This window comes from Pseudorasbora parva, chromosome 22, assembly GCF_024679245.1.
Source record: "Pseudorasbora parva isolate DD20220531a chromosome 22, ASM2467924v1, whole genome shotgun sequence".
Taxonomy (NCBI): domain Eukaryota; kingdom Metazoa; phylum Chordata; class Actinopteri; order Cypriniformes; family Gobionidae; genus Pseudorasbora; species Pseudorasbora parva.
Genome location: NC_090193.1, coordinates 33881588 through 33899187, shown reverse-complemented (window position 1 = coordinate 33899187; position 17600 = coordinate 33881588). Strand labels below are relative to the sequence as shown.

Below are 17600 nucleotides of genomic sequence, written 5' to 3'. Positions count from 1 at the left end.
TTAAACCTTGGTCGTTCATTTACTCATACATACAGTCAGCGAAGCGTTTGGGGTGAATGTACGTGACTTGGGGACTGCTGTCTATGGAGGAGTATTTGTAATGACCCTTTCTTTACAGTCTATGCTTAAAACCTGCTTTTCATTATACGCATGCGTGTAAAGGTACCGCGAATCTTAACGCGCATGCTCATTGTATTATCTCTGGCTCGCAAATCTCTACGCGCATGCGCAGTGTCGCACTGTTTTTGGCCGAATCTTTATTGCGAAGCAAAATGTTGTCCTTCGAAGGAGTTTAAATAAAGAGCCGGATCTTTTGAATTTAAAGGTAAAGGGGAAGTGTTTAGTTGTGGTGTGCTGTGTGAGGCAATAATTTGCCTCTAACAATGTGCTATTTGTACTTTTTTACGGCTTTTACGTTTTATATTAGCATTAGATAGCATGTCAGCTTAGCCGAACACCGAATGTCCCTCATTGCATGTGTTTATGGCATCCCATTTAGCTTATATAGTTAAATATTTCTTATTTTCCTGGTTTGTTCTTGCTATGAAGATAAAAATCCTGAAATTACTGCCTTCTAAATTGTTATATATTGTGTACATTTGTTTCCTTATCTTATACTTGGAATAAACAGGCTAAAATATCTCCCCTTCAGTTATGAAGACACAACTAAAGTTGTTTGTTTACTTTTTATTTGTCTAAAAAAATTGTATGTTTTAAGAGAAGTTATGATATATGAGATGATATGAATGATATGAGATGATATGAAATATTGTCACTGTGCAAAAGGTATGTTTTTGTCAAAGTACTCTTGTACTTTATGAATAGGGAAGGAATATTTCACTCAAAATAATGTTTGGGACATCTTTGAGCACATTGTGAAGAAATCAAATACTTTTGATCTGATATTTTTATTTCAAAACATACCCACCAAAGCAATAAGGCTCACACTGCAACAAAAATAAAAAAAATACATTTTTCAAAAAGTATTACAAATACCAAAAAATCTTATATCAATTTACTGAGAAGAAATAGACATGTAGGATGTTGTCTGTTTTGTTCTGTGGGAAAAAATGTTAGTGGGGTAAAAAATTTACTTTATGTGAAGAGTGAAATATTATTTTTCTTACCCTATTGACAATATTTTTTATATTTTTCTAGTTTTAAGCATAAACACACAGTTACATTCTTAAAACAAGATACATTTAATTATATTAAATATTTATTGTTAAATAAATCTTGTTTTCTTAATTTTTTTTCGAAATTAAGCAAGTGTATCCTTAAACAAGGGGGAAAACATTTTAGTGGGGAAAGAAATACATTTAATTTAAAGGGAAAACAATATTCCCTAGCCCATTGCCACATTGTTTTAAGAATGAACTAATGTTTTTCTACATTTTTCTTCTGTTCTCCACCTCTACAGGTCCAAGATGGAGCTCCCAAACTACAGTCGACAGCTTATGCAGCAACTGCATGCTTTACGAAAGGAGAAGCAGTTCTGCGACTGCTCCATCCTGGTGGGCGAGACTCCACACCCCGCTCACAAGCTAGTGCTGGCGGCCTCCAGTATGTTATTTAAGTCTGTTCTGGAAGGTTCTGACAGCATCTCCATCGACACAGATTTACTATCCTCTCAAGAGTTTTCCTCTCTTCTGGACATGGTGTACACTGGTAAACTGCCACCCGGCAAGCACAACTTCACCCGGCTCATAGCCGCCGCAGACAGCCTGCAGATGTTTGATGTGGCTGTTGGTTGTAAAAACATTCTCACTGACCTCATGAAACAGACGTCTATGGAAACTAAGACAGAGTCGATGGACTCTCAAGTAATAAAACATGACTGTCTCAAGGACCAATCTGAATCAGAACAGCTTAAAAGGGAGAAGAAGAGTTTGCAAGGTAAACGATTGATAAAAAGGATTGAGATAACTTCATTCAAGTGGTTTGTATGAATTATGTTTATTTCTGTGTTCAGAGGACAGTGCAGTTGAGCGGATCTCTCAAAATCAAGCTGGTATCAAAAAGATCCTACAGAGTGGGCGGCCATATGTTAAGGTTCTCGAGATCTGGGATACAGTCTCCACAGATGAGCGGCAGGTAAAATAGTACAAAAAATGTTTTTGAAAAATTCTGCGCACCAAATCTAATCAAAATACAGTAAAACCAGTAATTTATATAACTGTTTTTTAATTATGTTATTTTAATGTATTTTAAAATAATATTCATTCCTATGATGGAATACATTTTTAGGATTTTTAGCAGTGATTACTCTAGTCAGAAATCATTCTAATATGCTGATTTAGGGCTTAATTATTAATAATGATTTTTTTTATGATCAATGTTGAAAACAGTTTTGCTGCTTAATATTTATGTGGAAACGTAAAATATTTTTAGGATTTATTTGAAATTATAAATGTCTTGACTGGCACTGTAATCATTTTAATGCATCCTTGTTGAATAAAAGTTTAGATTTTTGTGTGTGTGTGTGTGTGTGTGTGTGTGTGTGTGTGTGTGTGTGTGTGTGTGTGTGTGTATCATGGTTTCCACAAAAATATTGAGCCGCACAACTGTTTTCAGCATTCACAATAATGATAAATATTTCTTAAGCATTCAGTCAGCATATTAGATTGACTTCTGAAGTAATGAATCTGAAAATTCAGCTTTGATATCAGAGAAATAATTACATTTTAAAATATATTACAGTAGAAACATTTCCCAAAATATTACTGTTTTTTCTGTATTTTTCATCAAATAAATGCAGCCTTGGTGAGCATAAGAGACTTTTTTTTTAAAAACATTTACAAAAAACAACAATTCTAATAGTTTGGCCACCATAGTATGTAACTGATAATTCACTTATATTAATTAACATATGTTGATCTAAAGAAGCATTTCGGATTCATTTTCACAATTCAGATCTGCTGATCTTCTGCAGGTCATACTGGAGAGCTTCAGAGGAGATCCATCTGCAGATGAGGTTTACCAGCGGTTGCTAAATCTTGTGAAAGTTGAGAGAGTTCTGTCAGCTCAAACAGTCCTTACTTTATCAGAACACCTAAAATGTTTCAATCCTGATCCAGGATCAGCTCTGGAGGAGCAGGGAAATGAGAGCTGCCCCGAGCCAAAAGGTAAGCTGAAATAGGTGAAAGTGAAATGAATCATGGGATATTAACTCTGGTGCTGTTCAGTCACCTTTTAAAAACTTTTTTCACTTCAGCAATAATCTGCTGTCTTTAAAAGAGACCAAACTAAGTCTGTGCTCCAAAGTGTTCAAGATTTATGACAATTTAAGTTACTCAAAAGTTGAATAAATGGATTATAACTATTGAATAAAAAATATTTAGTACCATAAAATCCCCTAAATATATGTTTTTTAATAAAAAAAATATTATCTGACTAAAATATAGTACAATCATTTAATTGAAATAATAATAAATAAATAAATAAAAATTTGACTGACATGTGAACAATTTCAGAGGGTTAAAAGGATAAGAAACCGGCTAAATATTCAACGCAGAATTTGCTTGATTTTGAGTGATTGTACAGCTTGTCATGTGATCTGTTTACCCACAGATCCTGCAGCAGGTGCTCAGTGTTCTGCTGGGCTTTTAGACCATGTGTCAGAACTATCTCATCACCTCTCCAGTGTCAACAACCTCTCCGAGCTTTTGACCAATGCAGTGAACAGATGTTCCAGTGATATGGAAAAAGAGGTACATTTATGTCTACAGTTTTCTATATAAAACAATACAGTGACACGCATTAATTATACTATCATTTGTTATATATATATACTACATTCAAATGTTTCATGTATGTAACGTCTTTAATGTTTTGTTTTTAAAAAGAAGTCTCTTAAGCTCACCAAGACTGTAAAAACGGTAATATTGGGAAATATTATTACAATTAAAAATAACTGTTTTAATACATCTTAAATGTAATTTATTTCTGTGATCAAAGCATCATTACTCCAGTCTTCAGTGTCACATGATCATTCTAAGCTGATTTGCTGCTCAAGAAATATTTCTTATTATTTTCATCAATTTTTAAAACAGTATTCTCAAGGAACCTGTGATAAAAAAAATATCAGGGTTCTTTAATGAATAAAAGTTCAAAAGCAGCATTTATTTGAAATATAAATCTTTTTTCAATGTAAATTCTTTACTGTCACTTTTGAACAATTTAATGCATCCTGTAAAAAGTTTTAATTTCTTTAATTAAAAAAAAAAAAAACGTTCTGACCCCAAACTTTTGAACGGTAGTGTATGTGTCTGTTCTTCTTAAGGCAGTGCTGCAGTGCTGTTCTGCCCCATCATCTGTGGAAGTGGCGGAAAGCTTGTTATGTAAACTCAGAGAGAAGACCATAAGAGAAGAAACGTTTCTGATGCTGCTCCATGAGGTGAAGGAAAGCTTCTCCGATCTGCTTCAGCTTCTGGAGGGCTTGAAATACGCAACGGGTATGCACAGGAAAAATCTCTGATCCATTTTATCAATCAGCATATTCCTTCAGCTAACTCTTCGATGACTGCTGCTACTGTTTCAGGTAACACAGCAGAAGACAGCAGTGGGATAGATTTGTTGAGACTATATCAAAACAGACTCATCGAGCTTAATCTGGACCTTCAGCTCATTGAACAGAGCCTTAAAATGGGTCCTGACATGCCTGCAAATGAGAGAGAGGTACCTGTGTTGCATTACAAAATTACCTTCTAGAAGTGGATTAAATGCAAGGAAACCATTTTGATAGACTTGTGTCCATTCAGTGTATTGAAGCCCTGCTCAGAGGAAAAGGAGATGGCGAAGTGGTTGAAAGGCTGATATCTGCAGGATTGGACGGTTCACTGCAGGCGGTGACTGTATGGAGGCTTCTCATGTGGACACAGACACACAGTCCAGAGCTGGGGCTCCTCATGCAGGAGGTCAAGGAGAAACGAGACGCACAAAAACTTCTCCAAACCAGTGAGTTACAAACAGCTTTTACATCAGCACTGCTTTTGGTCAATAGAAAAATCCTATGTCAGTTAACCCCTTTGCTCTGTGTACCTGTTTTGTTTTTAAGTTAAAGATATAAATGTGCTTTTTCTGCACAAATCACTCATCACGGAAACAATCAGTGACCTCACCGTGCTAGAACAGGGTTTGGACGCAACGGATCATGGAACAGTGAAATTTGCTGAGGTAAAATTTTATGTAAAATATTTCATATACATTTTTTTATATATATTAAAAATATTGTCTGCGTCCTAATTTTCATGCTTCAATTTGCATACTACTACATGCTACTAAATTGTGCACAAAAGCAGTTTACATACACATTTATACATCGATCAGGCATAATATTATGACCACTGACAGGTGATGTGTTAGAAGCAGGAAAAATGTGCAAGCATAAGGATTTCAGTGAGTTTGACAAGGGCCAAATTATAATGGCTAGACAACTGGGTCAAAACATCTCCAAAACTGCAGCTCTTGTGGGGTGTTCCCGGTCTGCAGTGGTCAGCATCTGTCAAAAGTGGTCCAAAGAAGGAACAGTGGTGAACCGGTGACATGGGCGGCCAAGGCTCATTGATGCACGTGGGTAGCAAAGGCTGGCCCATGTGGTCCAATCAAACAGATGAGCTACTGTAGCTCACATTGCTCCTGAAGTTAATGCTGGTTCTGATAGAAAGGTGTCAGATATACAGTACATCGCAGTTTGTTGCGTATGAGGCTGCATAGCCGCAGACCAGTCAGGGTGCCCATGCTGATGCACTATGGGAAGAAGGCAGGCCAGTGGAGCCAGTGTGATGGTTTGGGCAATGTTCTGCTGGGAAACCTTGGGTTCTGCCATCCATGTGGATGTTACTTTGACACATACCACCTACCTAAGCATTATTGCAGACCATGTACACCTTTTCATGGAAACAGTATTCCATGGTGGCTATGACCTCTTTCGGCAGGATAATGTGCCACAAAGCAGAAATGTTTTGAGGAGCAGAACAACGAATTTGAGGTGATGTCCAAATTTTCCAGATCTCAATCCAATAGAGCATCTGTTGGATGTGCTGAACAAAGTCCAATCCATGGAGGCCCCACCTCGAAACTTACAGGACTGAAAGGATCTGCCTGTAACATCTTTACCACAGCACACCTTTAGGGGTCTAGTGGAGTCCATGCCTTGTTGGGTCAGGGCTGTTTTGGCAGCAAAAGGGGGACCAACACAATATTAGGAAGGTGGTCATAATGTTATGGCTGGTGTATATTGTAATTATGATTCATTGCTAAAGTACATACTTTTAGTATGTAGTAAGACATTGCTGTGGCTGTTATGAACTTGCATTCATTGCTCATTGTCAAAGAGTCAACGTCCTTTTTCCTTGCAGTACACAAGGGATTGTGGGTAATATTAGTCAAAAATGCATATTTAAAAAATCTACACTTTTGTTTTCAGTGTATGAATGAATAATACACTAGTCACATACACTGTATTTCCAATATATTTTTGTGTAAATATACAGCATATAAAATAAAAAATAACATTACATAACATTATTTTTGTGTGTCCTAGTTTCTGCAGAGCTGTCGAAGAGCCGATGGTGAGCTGGAGTCAGTACAGCAGACTGTCGAGAGAGTTTTGAGTCGTGACTCAGAGTTTGCCAGTTCACTGTGCCAGCTGCTGTCAGCCAACCAGCAGAACTTCCCACAGCTGACCACTCTCACGAAACACCTCAAACACACTGGTGAAGGACTTTACAGAACAGTGATCTCTCGTTCCATGTGATGATATGTCAATCTGATGGAAATCATAACCTTAACGTTTTATCTATATTCAAAACAGGGCCTCTGTCAGATTCTGACTGTCCTGCAAAATCAGAAGTTGAGCCAGAAGGATCAACTGCAGACTCTGAGGATGATGATGGGGAAGACTCCAAAACAAAAGGCAGAAGGAAGGCTGTGCCTGTGTCTTACCGCTGTGAGTGGTGTAAAAAGACGTTTGACTTTAAGTGCCGTCTGATAAAGCATAGGAAAGGCTGTGCCCTTGCACCGGGGAAGGAGCAGCGCTGCTCCGAGTGTTCAATGCCGTTTCCAACGCTCAAGAGCCTTCATCAGCACTGCATGGAAGCCCACGGTGGCCCCCCGGCTAAGAAGAAGAAAACAGAACAAGTATCATGTGATATGTGCGACAAGACCTTCAAACACTCTTCAGGTTGGTGATGATCGTCCTAAAGACTCAAACACTGGTTGTTAACGCATGCGCTCCAGATTTACTGAGCTGTGGTGCTCATACAGGTGACGCAGATTCGAAACATGCTTAATGTCATTCTTCATCTCTTAATAATAATTTATTGTCTCCATTATGATGTCAAAAGTACTTGTACAAGGCATTATTCTAATTTAATTTGTAATTAGTAGTATAATATTTATATTTAACTTTTATTACAACAACAGCAGCAATAATAATAATGATAATTATTGTTGTTAAAGTTAGTTAAATATAAATACTTATATTTAATTACTAATTGATTAATAATAATAGTAACAATAATGTTGTTATTCAATGTTAATAAATGTTGTTTTTAAAACAAAATACTAATATAAATATTGTTTTATTATTCTGAATTGAATGCAAATAATAATAACTGCAACAATAATAATTAATTAATTACTAATAAATAGGACTAATAACAATAATAATAATAATCTAATATACTAATAAAAACAATTGTTTATTTAATAAAAATATGTATTAATATTAATTTTATTATATTTTATACTGTTGTTATTGAAGCTAAATACTTATATAAGGGTTGTTATATTGTTAATTATTAATTAATTGTAAATATTATTAACTACAAAAATAATAATTAATTACTAATAAGAATGTATAATAAAATTATTATTATTATCAAGCTAATATGCTAATGAAAACCCTTGTTTATTTAAGACTACTACTACTAGTAATAAAAATAATAATAATAGAGTTAATATTCAAATTATTGCTGGTATTTTTAGTAGTAATAATTATATAAAATGAAGTGTTTTCATTAGCACATTAGTTTTTGCTATAGTATCAAAATGTATATCAAGTATCATGACATAATCTTGTATGAAATGTGAAAATGTTGTGAAAACTGCATCTCATCTCCAAAAATGCAATAAAAAAATAACAATTGTTAATTACTTTGGTAACACTTCATTCTAAAGTGAAGTAGTTACATGTTACGTGTAATTAAATCCAATTGTAGTTACATGTGCTTACTATAGTAATAACGGTACATTATACATAATTACAAGTAACTAACCCTAACTGTAACTCTGGTCTATAGTAAGTACATTAATATTACTCAGTACTTATATGAATAAGTACAATGCAACTATTTCCCTTTAAAATAAAGTGTAACCATTACTTTATTTAAGGTCTGAGAACATTTTTGGACATAAAATGAACCTTAGACACAAATCAGATCAGCAGTGTTTTATGATTTCAGTACTTCTACCTTTCAGGTCTTTTGTATCATAAACGCACTGAACATTTTGAGGAGAGGCCGTATGCGTGCGAGGAGTGCGGGGCGAAGTTTGCTGCCACCTCATCCCTGAAGAACCACATGCGTCTACACACGGGAGAAAAACCCTTCCACTGTAAACACTGTGACATGAGCTTTTCTGTGGCCGCCGCCCTGTCCTACCACACTAAGAAGAAGCATGCAGAGGGTGGGATGGCTTATAATTGTTTTTTGAATTATTATATCAGGCTTTTGTTTGAAAACCTGCATGACAACATTCTGCAAATTCTGCATTTGCAGGTAAAATGTACTGCTGTCAGTACTGCTCAGCCTCATTCGCACAGTCCATCGAACTGACCCGTCACGTCCGCACACACACGGGAGACAAACCGTATGTCTGCAGGGAATGCGGGAAAGGCTTCAAACAAGCGAATGGACTATCTGTCCATCTCCAGAACTTTCACAGTAAGCACATCTACATGAGTCACACGATACAAACTATCGGTCAAATGTTTTAGAACGGTAGAAGTCTCTTCTGCTCACTAAGGCTGCATTTATGTTATTAGAAATACAAAAAATTGTAATTTTGTGAAATATTATTAAAATATAAAATAGCTGTTTTAAAATATATTTGAATATATTTTAAAATGTCATTTATTCATGTGATCAAAGCTGAATTTTCAGCATAATTACTCCAGTCTCCAGTGTCACTAGCCTGACACATCAAGACAACAAGATGTTTGGTCTGGAAACTCACCATAGACCGGGCTCAATCTGAGGGGCGGGATAAACGGTTGTCTTTCAAACTCCCTCTGCACGCGATAGGATAGCGCTACAACCAACCAGAGCAATGAAGGTGAAGCAGAGCTAGTTGATGATTAAACACTCGCCGTATCTGGTCAGCAAAACTCTGAACACATCTTCCCTTCTTAAGAATGACTTCAGTCGCGGCCAAAGCTGATTCGAAAGACCGCTGACGCTGTTCACCAGCTTCTGTCTTTACTAGTAGCACGCAAACGCAACTCGGCCGTCATCATGTTAAACCCCACCCACCGACTCTATACACGATGTGATTGGCCCACCCAGAGTTTAGTTTTTACAGCTCAGAATTGTACTGAGAGTTGCTAGATGACACTAGCCAGATTACATTTGCTGCCGCTAGGGTGCGTCTAGATTTCTAAGCTTAATCAATGGTGAAACAGTTGTGTAAAAAGTTTTTTTTTTAGGATTCTTTGATGAATAGAAAGTTCAAAAGAACACCATTTATATGAAATAAAAAGCTTTTGTAACATTGTACTACCATTTAAATGTTTTGGGTCGGTAGGAATTTTTTTATTTTTTGGGGAAAGAACTTAAAGAAATGGATACATTTATTCAGCAGGGGTGCATTAAATTGATCAAGTGACAGTATAGACATTTATAATGTTGCAAAAGCTTTATATTTCAGATAAATGCTGTTCTTTTGAACTTTCTATTCATCAAAGAATCCTACAATTTTCAACAATGGTTTCAACATTGATAATAATAATAATAAATGTTTCTTGAGCAGTAAATCATCATATTGGAATGATTTCTGAAGGATCATGTGACACTGAAGAATGCAGCTTTGCATCACAGGAATAAATGACATTTTAAAATATATTGAAATAGAAAAGTTATTTTACATTTTAATAATATTTCACAATATTACAGCTTTTTTTGTATTTCTAAAAACATAAATGCAGCCTTGGTGAGCAGAAGAGACTGTGTCGTTAAAAACGTAAAAAAATCGTACCGTTCTAAAACTTTTGACCGTAGCGTATTTTCCTCTCAATTAAACACAAACTAAACTACTTCTCTGTCCCATTAGACATTACGGAACCTCATGACTGCCAGAAATGCCGGGTGAGTTTCTCTTCCCTGGACGAGCTCCGACAGCACATCCAGGAGGTGCATCCGAAAGAGCTGCACCAGTGTCTCGAGTGCAGCAAGATCTTCAACAGCGAAGCCAATCTGGAGAAACACATGAACATTCATGACGGCAACAAACCCTACAGCTGCAAGATGTGCAAAAAGTCCTATCAGGCAAGAACAGTAAACTTGATTTGTTGATAAATGATTATTTCTCTACAATACAACTATTTTATTTGATTTATTTATTTAGATATTGATTATTTTATTTAAGGTTTGCTTGAAAAGTGTGCCTGTCTTATGTGTAGTTTAAGTGTAAAAAATACATTTTAGGGCCACTGTAGTTGTTTGTTTAATGCAATAACATCGTCCTCTAAGCAAAGTACAGAAATAAAGAGTTATGATGACACAAACACAATTATTTTAACACACACAAGGTCAGTAAATAAGGACAGTACAAGCACACTAATAAAAAATGGTTAACATTTAGTTTCCGTTTCAGACGCTTTCCGGTCTGTGGTACCACAATCGCACTGCCCACCCTGAGACCGTCTCTGCCCAGGGCAACAAACCCATCAGATCTCTGCTGCAGTGTGACAAGTGTGACAAGACATTTAGCAACAGAAATAGTCTGTTAAAACACCAGATAACCAATCACACAGGCAAGGAATGATCATTGAGCTAGTATTAAATAACCATTGATACTTTTACTCTTCATTACAGTTACGATGTACTAGTATTGATTGTGTGTGTGTGTGTGTGTGTGTTGTTTAGAAGTGTGCTTGTGGAAGTGTGTGAACTGCGACAGCACTCTGACGAGCGAGCAGGAGCTGCAGCAGCACGTGTGCAGCGGACAGTCGAGTCAGGCCAGCTCTGTGTTCAGCTGTATGGTCTGCTCTCTCCACTTCCCCTCAGAGCCCGAGTTCCAGCAGCACTTCCTGTCCAAGCACCTGCAGCTCATGCAAGAGGAAGCACAGACACAGGCCTCCAGTTCTCAAACGGTGACGCCACAAACCTCCCACAATGACCCATGTCAAAATGAGAAAATGTGCATTTATTTAATCTGCAGTGCATCTAGAGTTTAAAGGACTATTGTTTACTCTTTTATAGCAATTTCCTTTAATATAGACTTAATAATAATAATAATAATAAAAAACGTTATTTTAAATAGTGCCTTTAAATGTTGCTTCTCAAAGCGCTTTACAAAAAGGACACAATGTAAAGGTAAAAAAAGACTGAAATAAAAACAATATACTAAACATACGTCAAACATAGGATATACAAGATATACTAAATACACAATATACTAAAAAACTACAAAATCACAAAAAAGGGAGTTTTAAGAAGGGATTTAAAACATTAAAGGATTCGTCATGTTTAATCTCATTCTAAAGAGCGCTCCAGAGTTTTGAAGCAAAACGCCCATAGAGTTGAAGTGAGTTGAGGGAACAGTCAGAAGGCCAGAGGAGCGGACATCACACCGCCTTAAACTGAGTGTAAACCGTTAAGAGTTCAGATAAATAATGTGGTGCCAACCCTGCAAACCTTATAAGTAAGCATCAGAATTTTAAAATCTATACGAAACCTGACAGGCAGCCAGTGTAGAGATACTAAAATAAGAGTATGCAATGATATGCTCTCTAGACCTGGTACCCATCAGGATTCGAATGGCGGAATTTTGGACATATTGCAATTTATTTAGGGTAGTTTTCGAGACCCCTGCAAACAAAACATTGCAATAATCAGTACGAGAGAAAACTAATATTTTGATCACAATTTTTCTGGCACAGAATATTATAACATGGGGCGCAATCTTGCAATTATTCTGAGATAAAAAATGACGTTTTAAAAGTGTTAGGGACATGAGGGTCAAATTTTAAGTGAGCATCAAAAATCACCCCCAAGTTTTTTTTATTTAGTTTGGAATGCCAAGATAGAGCCATCTACTTTAAGTGTTAAAGATCCGGCTTTACGCACCCGGTGGGCACCTTACAGACAAATACAATGGGATTTCATGAAAAAAAAAATGGCAGTGAATGGGAGCCCAACATTTGAAGTCCAAAAAAGTGCATCCATCCATTGTGAAAGTAACTAACACGGCTCTGGGGGGTTAAAAAAGGCCTTCAGGGATGGAAATTATTAAAACTGTCCAAATCAACGTTAGTTTTTTTAGGTAAAGGCGTAACAGCAGCAGTTTTGAAAGCTGCTTGCACCACCATTTTAGTGTACTCCAAACAATTGAGCTAACCCAGGCAAAACATGCTTTAAACAAACATGTTGGTACAGGATCAACAGGTGACAGCCTGTATTAGTGAAACTTCTTTGCTTATAGAGATCAAAGCAAGCATGGAGACATTTGAAAAAGGAGAGGTACACTTGATATATCAAGGTTTCACAGCAAATGCCCCAACATATTGTGTGCATTTAACTTAAAAGATAGTTGCAAAACACAACAGGTGAACATTAATCGAAGTACATCTTATTTATGTTGTTTAAGATTAATGCTCTGGTATTTTTGCAGAACATTTACATATTACATCAAAACCTTTTATATCAGGATCATACTGTTTTGCACGAAATGTCCAATACACTGTTATATTTGCAATGGTTAAGGCAAGACAACATTGTTTTTACAAAACTTGTATTACTAGTTTTCTGAAATGTTATATTTAAATATGCCAATTATTCATCATTTAAATAAATGTACACTAATCAGCAGAAATCTGAACGTTGGATTACTGCATTTTTTTTGACACAGATTAGGGCATCTATTTTTATCACTGAAAATACTGTCAACGTGGCTGACACAGGACAAAGATGTCATCTGAGACAGCAGAGAGTAGCTAGCGCTCTGTAGAGAGGTTTGTCCATTTAGGGCTACTGTAGAAACACGATGGCGCAAAATGCTGACTGTAAGGGGACCCACGGTATGTATAGAGAGAAATGAATCATTCTAAGGTAATAAAAACATAACGGTTCATTATATAAGGTCTTTAGTTTATACACCACTAAAAACATACACATTATGTATATTATATTACATTACTGTCAATAGAGCTTCATAAATACTACATACTGCACCTTTAAATTTACAGATGCAAACAGATGGTGCAATTGAATAAACACTCAGATGGGTATGTTGGATTTCCACTAGTCTGAAAGAAGAAAAGTTGCAGAAGCAAAATAGCCCAAAATCTCAACATTGAGCTGTGCCTGAAAAAACAAAGTTTCTATGTTGTGTTATGTCTTAAACCATATTTACTGCACAGTTCTTCCTTGTCAACAAAAGAGGCTTTACTGAGGTTTTCTCGGCTCTTTCCAGGTGATTCAGTGTGAGGATACAGCCAATCAAGAGGCGGAGCAAGTGATTAGCCTCGACCAATCCCGGATTGAGGGGTCACCGCAGGTGTTCGTTGCTCTGGGTGATCAACAGGAAACTCCCAGCGGCTCTGGGATCGTGGCCGTGAGCATGGAGGATCTACTGAACGGCACAGTCACACTCATCTGTGAAGAGGCTCAATGAAGCACATGGGCTATGATGATCATGATTTCTCTTTGAGATGGCAGGATAAGTGTTCACTGGATTACACAAAGTACTAAAGGCTTTAACCTTCATGGCATTTTTTTTTTTTTTTTTTGTACAAGCATGCACGATTTTTAATGAGTGCAGGCTTCAGTCTCTGGATCACTTGGCTTGTTTTCCTCTGCTGGAAGAGGCTATGCGTACACAAGCATACAAAATCCATGTTAAAAATAGCTCAAGATGACGTCTGTCTTCAATACAATCTGAAACTGTTTTGATTGTATTGCCGTATGAACTATGACGTTTGGAGTCTTTATTTATTTTTTTGAACATGTTCTGACATGCACAAACTGGTTTTAAAAGCAAAAACACTTTGAATTGGTTTTACAACACAGTATCTACCTCCAATCAAGCATCATGTTCAGAGATTTTAGTGTTTCTGATGGTAAATGACACTTTGGACCATTTTAAAACGCTTTACTAATCTCTCACAGAGTGTCTATTTACACCAAGTGCAAATAGCCCGTCTTGAGTAAAAATAACTTGCGACCAAGCTGACTGTTTAAATAGAGATTTCAACCAAGAATGAAAATGATTCCATGATTTACTCACCCTCAAGTCATCCTAGGTGTATATGACATCCTTCTTTCAGAGGAACACAATCGGAGTTATATTGAAAAATGTCCTGGCTCTTCCAAGCTTTATAAAGGCAAGGAAAATTGGCCAAAATTTGAAGTCCAAAAAAGTACTCCACACGGCTCCTGGGGTTAATAAAGGCCTTCTGAAGTAAAGCGATAGGTTTGTGTAACAAAAAAATGCATATTAAAAACTGACGAAGCATTTTCAACTTACAAAGAAAGTGTAACGGGTCGCAATTCAAAATAAGTTGGATTAGAAGGCGGTCCACTGGAAGCTAGATGTTTTAGTTTATAACATGTTAAAAATTGATATTTTTCTCACACAAACCCATCGATTCTCTTCAGAAGACCTTTATTTACCCCCCAGAGCCGTGTGGAGTACTTTAAAATGAATGCACTTTTTTGGACTTCAAATTTTGGGCTCCCATTCATGGGCATTATATAGGAGAGCCAGGACATTTATTATTATACTATAAGATGGTTTGAGGGTGAATAACTCGTGGGCTATTTATTTTATTTTTTTGGTTGAACTACCCATTTAACATTTCATCTCTACATCTGTGTATGAATCTGATAAATGCAATAATAAATAAATCACGAGAAGGTTTGTGTATTTACTATGTATAAATAAGTATAAATAGCAGGGGAAAAAAAGTATTTTTTGTAAATGATGCTTATGTTTATTTTATAGAAATTGACAAAGCATTGAGTAGAAACAATCATTTACTGTTCATAAAAAGATCACACCAACCCTCAAATACGTTTCATACAGTATTGTAGTTGATATGCCCATAATTCAAAGACAACCCTGAGTCATTGTATTCTACATTCATAGAAGCATACCTTTAAAATCTTACAACCTGATCACATTGTGCAGGTGCATAAGAAAAACCGTAGGCTCAACAGAAACTTGCACTGTCAAATCAATACAGTGAACAGTCTGGAGTCCATAACACAGCACATAACCGTTATACTCATCTAGTGTTTGTTAGAATACAGCCCATAAATAATACAGGCATATATGAACACATGAGACCAACAAATAATCTCTAGTTACGCGCCACATAATGCAAAGAAATATACTGATACTGACTTAACAAATAAAGCTTTGAACTAAGCATCAGATACCCACATTAATCTGCTCATGTTACTGTTCAGACTGAATAAGCGCAATAGAACAGCATCAGCTAATCATTTTTAAATTATGTTTTTTGGTTTACATTGGAAGCAGATAATATTAGGTCTTATATAGACTGAAGCGTACCGGTTTTCTTAAAATAACACAAAACATATTTATCATCAGCCATAATAAAAAATAAATATTGGAAAGTTCAGTAAAATATTCCTCATTGCGGTCCATACAAAGCAAGAAAAAAAAAACTTCATTAAAATAACTTTGTTGTTCAGGAAAGTATACAGACAAGGAGGAAGGAACATAATCAAATGCAACATGGCCAAACTGAACTACAGCTCTCTAAAACAATGCCAAACTCACAAGGATGGCACTGAAATAAGAGAAGAACACAACAATAATTTCCCTATAACATTTGCAAGTTTACTGTAATACAATAAGTATATTCTTGCGATGCAAACGCCATTTTATTCTTTTTCCCAGAGGGCCACGAGGCTCCCTATTCAGCAGTGCGTAGTAAAAACATAAAAACACATAACATTGCTTGTATTAGGGTATAAAAATATGCAAATATAGAATCACTCATTTACAATGTTCAAGCATGTCCTTAATAACAAAACATCAGTAGTCGGCATACTTATGAATGTAAAACATTCAATTAACAAACATTATGAAAATATTGAAAATATGCTCTATATTTTCAGTGCATAGTCCTTGGGTTTACGAGAGCAAATAAAAGGACACGCAGGATCGCGTGATTATAAACAGAAAATTAACCTCATCATTAAAATAACTATATACACTTCACTAACCCCCTTAAGTTGCTTACTTTCGAGGGAATGACCCAACGATCAACCCCTTTAGGCGAAAGTGCTCTTCATTTGGACTTTTTGCTGCCTTCAGTGGGTTTGGACTTTAAAGGGACACCTGGTTTGGATGAACATTAATAGTCATCTTATCTTATGTAGAATTAAACAGCCTTTTCTATGTTGTTAGTATGACTGCATAGACTGGGCAAACCCAGCCTGATCTGCAGCTCAGTCTGGAAACCTGTACATTCATTTCTACTGCTTTGTTACAGTTTCACAGGAACCAATCACAGACTGGCTTATCCACCTGGAGCGCTATTGGCGGTATTAACACGATGACGGATAGAGAAGCGATGTCGCTGCTGTTGATCACGCCTCTTGTGGTCTGATTGGTTGAAGGACTATCCAATTGAATACAGAGTCATTTGAATAATGCTCGTTGATCACGCCTCTTGTGCAGTAGAAAATACAGAACAGACTCCCCAGGCCAATGTTCACTCTTAAAAGATTGAGCTTGGTTTGAAGATAGCCAGACAATTGACTGCAGGCCCCATCTCAACTGCTTTTTAACACTGCACTGACAGACGCCAACCAATACGAACAATCACAAGATTACACTTACAGTATGTCACTTCTCAGACATTCCACAACCTGACAAACAAACAAGCGTCGAGCCAACACCAACAGAACTAACGCGTTAATACAACAAAACCTGACTGAGGATCTAAGTAACTAAGTATAACTGACTAACCTTAAAAGACTGCAAGTACACATAAAGTGTGCCATTTGGGACAGGGCCAACACCTTATGCGAGTGTACCACATTTAAATTCAAAAAGTGCTGCTTTAAAATGCAATCATACATCCTCACATCCTCCGAGTAGTGCTGTTTCATGCTGTTCATGCTATATTAAGCAATCAGCATCTTGGAAGCTGATTGGTTCTCTTAAAGCAGACCATTTGGGCAATTGATATACTACACTTCCTAAAGTCAACTATGGTCGCAAATTCCATTGTTACCAAGCAACAACCTCCCTTTCTTAAAGCCAACACATAAGTGACTTAAACTGCAATTCATCAACTGGCCGCAGTTAGACAGGCTTCAAAAGGGAGTCAATCACATAGACCC

The 17600-nt window shown here is 36.5% G+C and overlaps 1 protein-coding gene across 2 annotated transcripts; it reads left to right on the top strand.

Annotated features, from left to right (window-relative positions):
- Positions 1–226: 226 nt before the first annotated feature.
- zbtb40 (zinc finger and BTB domain containing 40) lies at positions 227–14421 on the top strand. Of its 2 annotated transcripts, XM_067431591.1 has the most exons (17): positions 227–325; positions 1421–1896; positions 1973–2094; positions 2933–3125; positions 3571–3710; positions 4283–4454; positions 4541–4677; positions 4761–4956; positions 5057–5175; positions 6545–6716; positions 6815–7183; positions 8482–8688; positions 8781–8945; positions 10330–10544; positions 10873–11032; positions 11145–11371; positions 13693–14421. In XM_067431591.1, exons 2-17 carry the CDS (start codon positions 1428–1430, stop codon positions 13891–13893), a joined length of 3264 nt encoding a protein of 1087 aa, XP_067287692.1. In that variant the 5' UTR covers positions 227–325; positions 1421–1427; the 3' UTR covers positions 13894–14421. The 2 variants fall into 2 exon arrangements, with proteins under 2 accessions (XP_067287692.1, XP_067287693.1); XM_067431592.1 differs by lacking the exon at positions 227–325 and having other exon boundaries at positions 340–1896.
- Positions 14422–17600: the final 3179 nt, after the last annotated feature.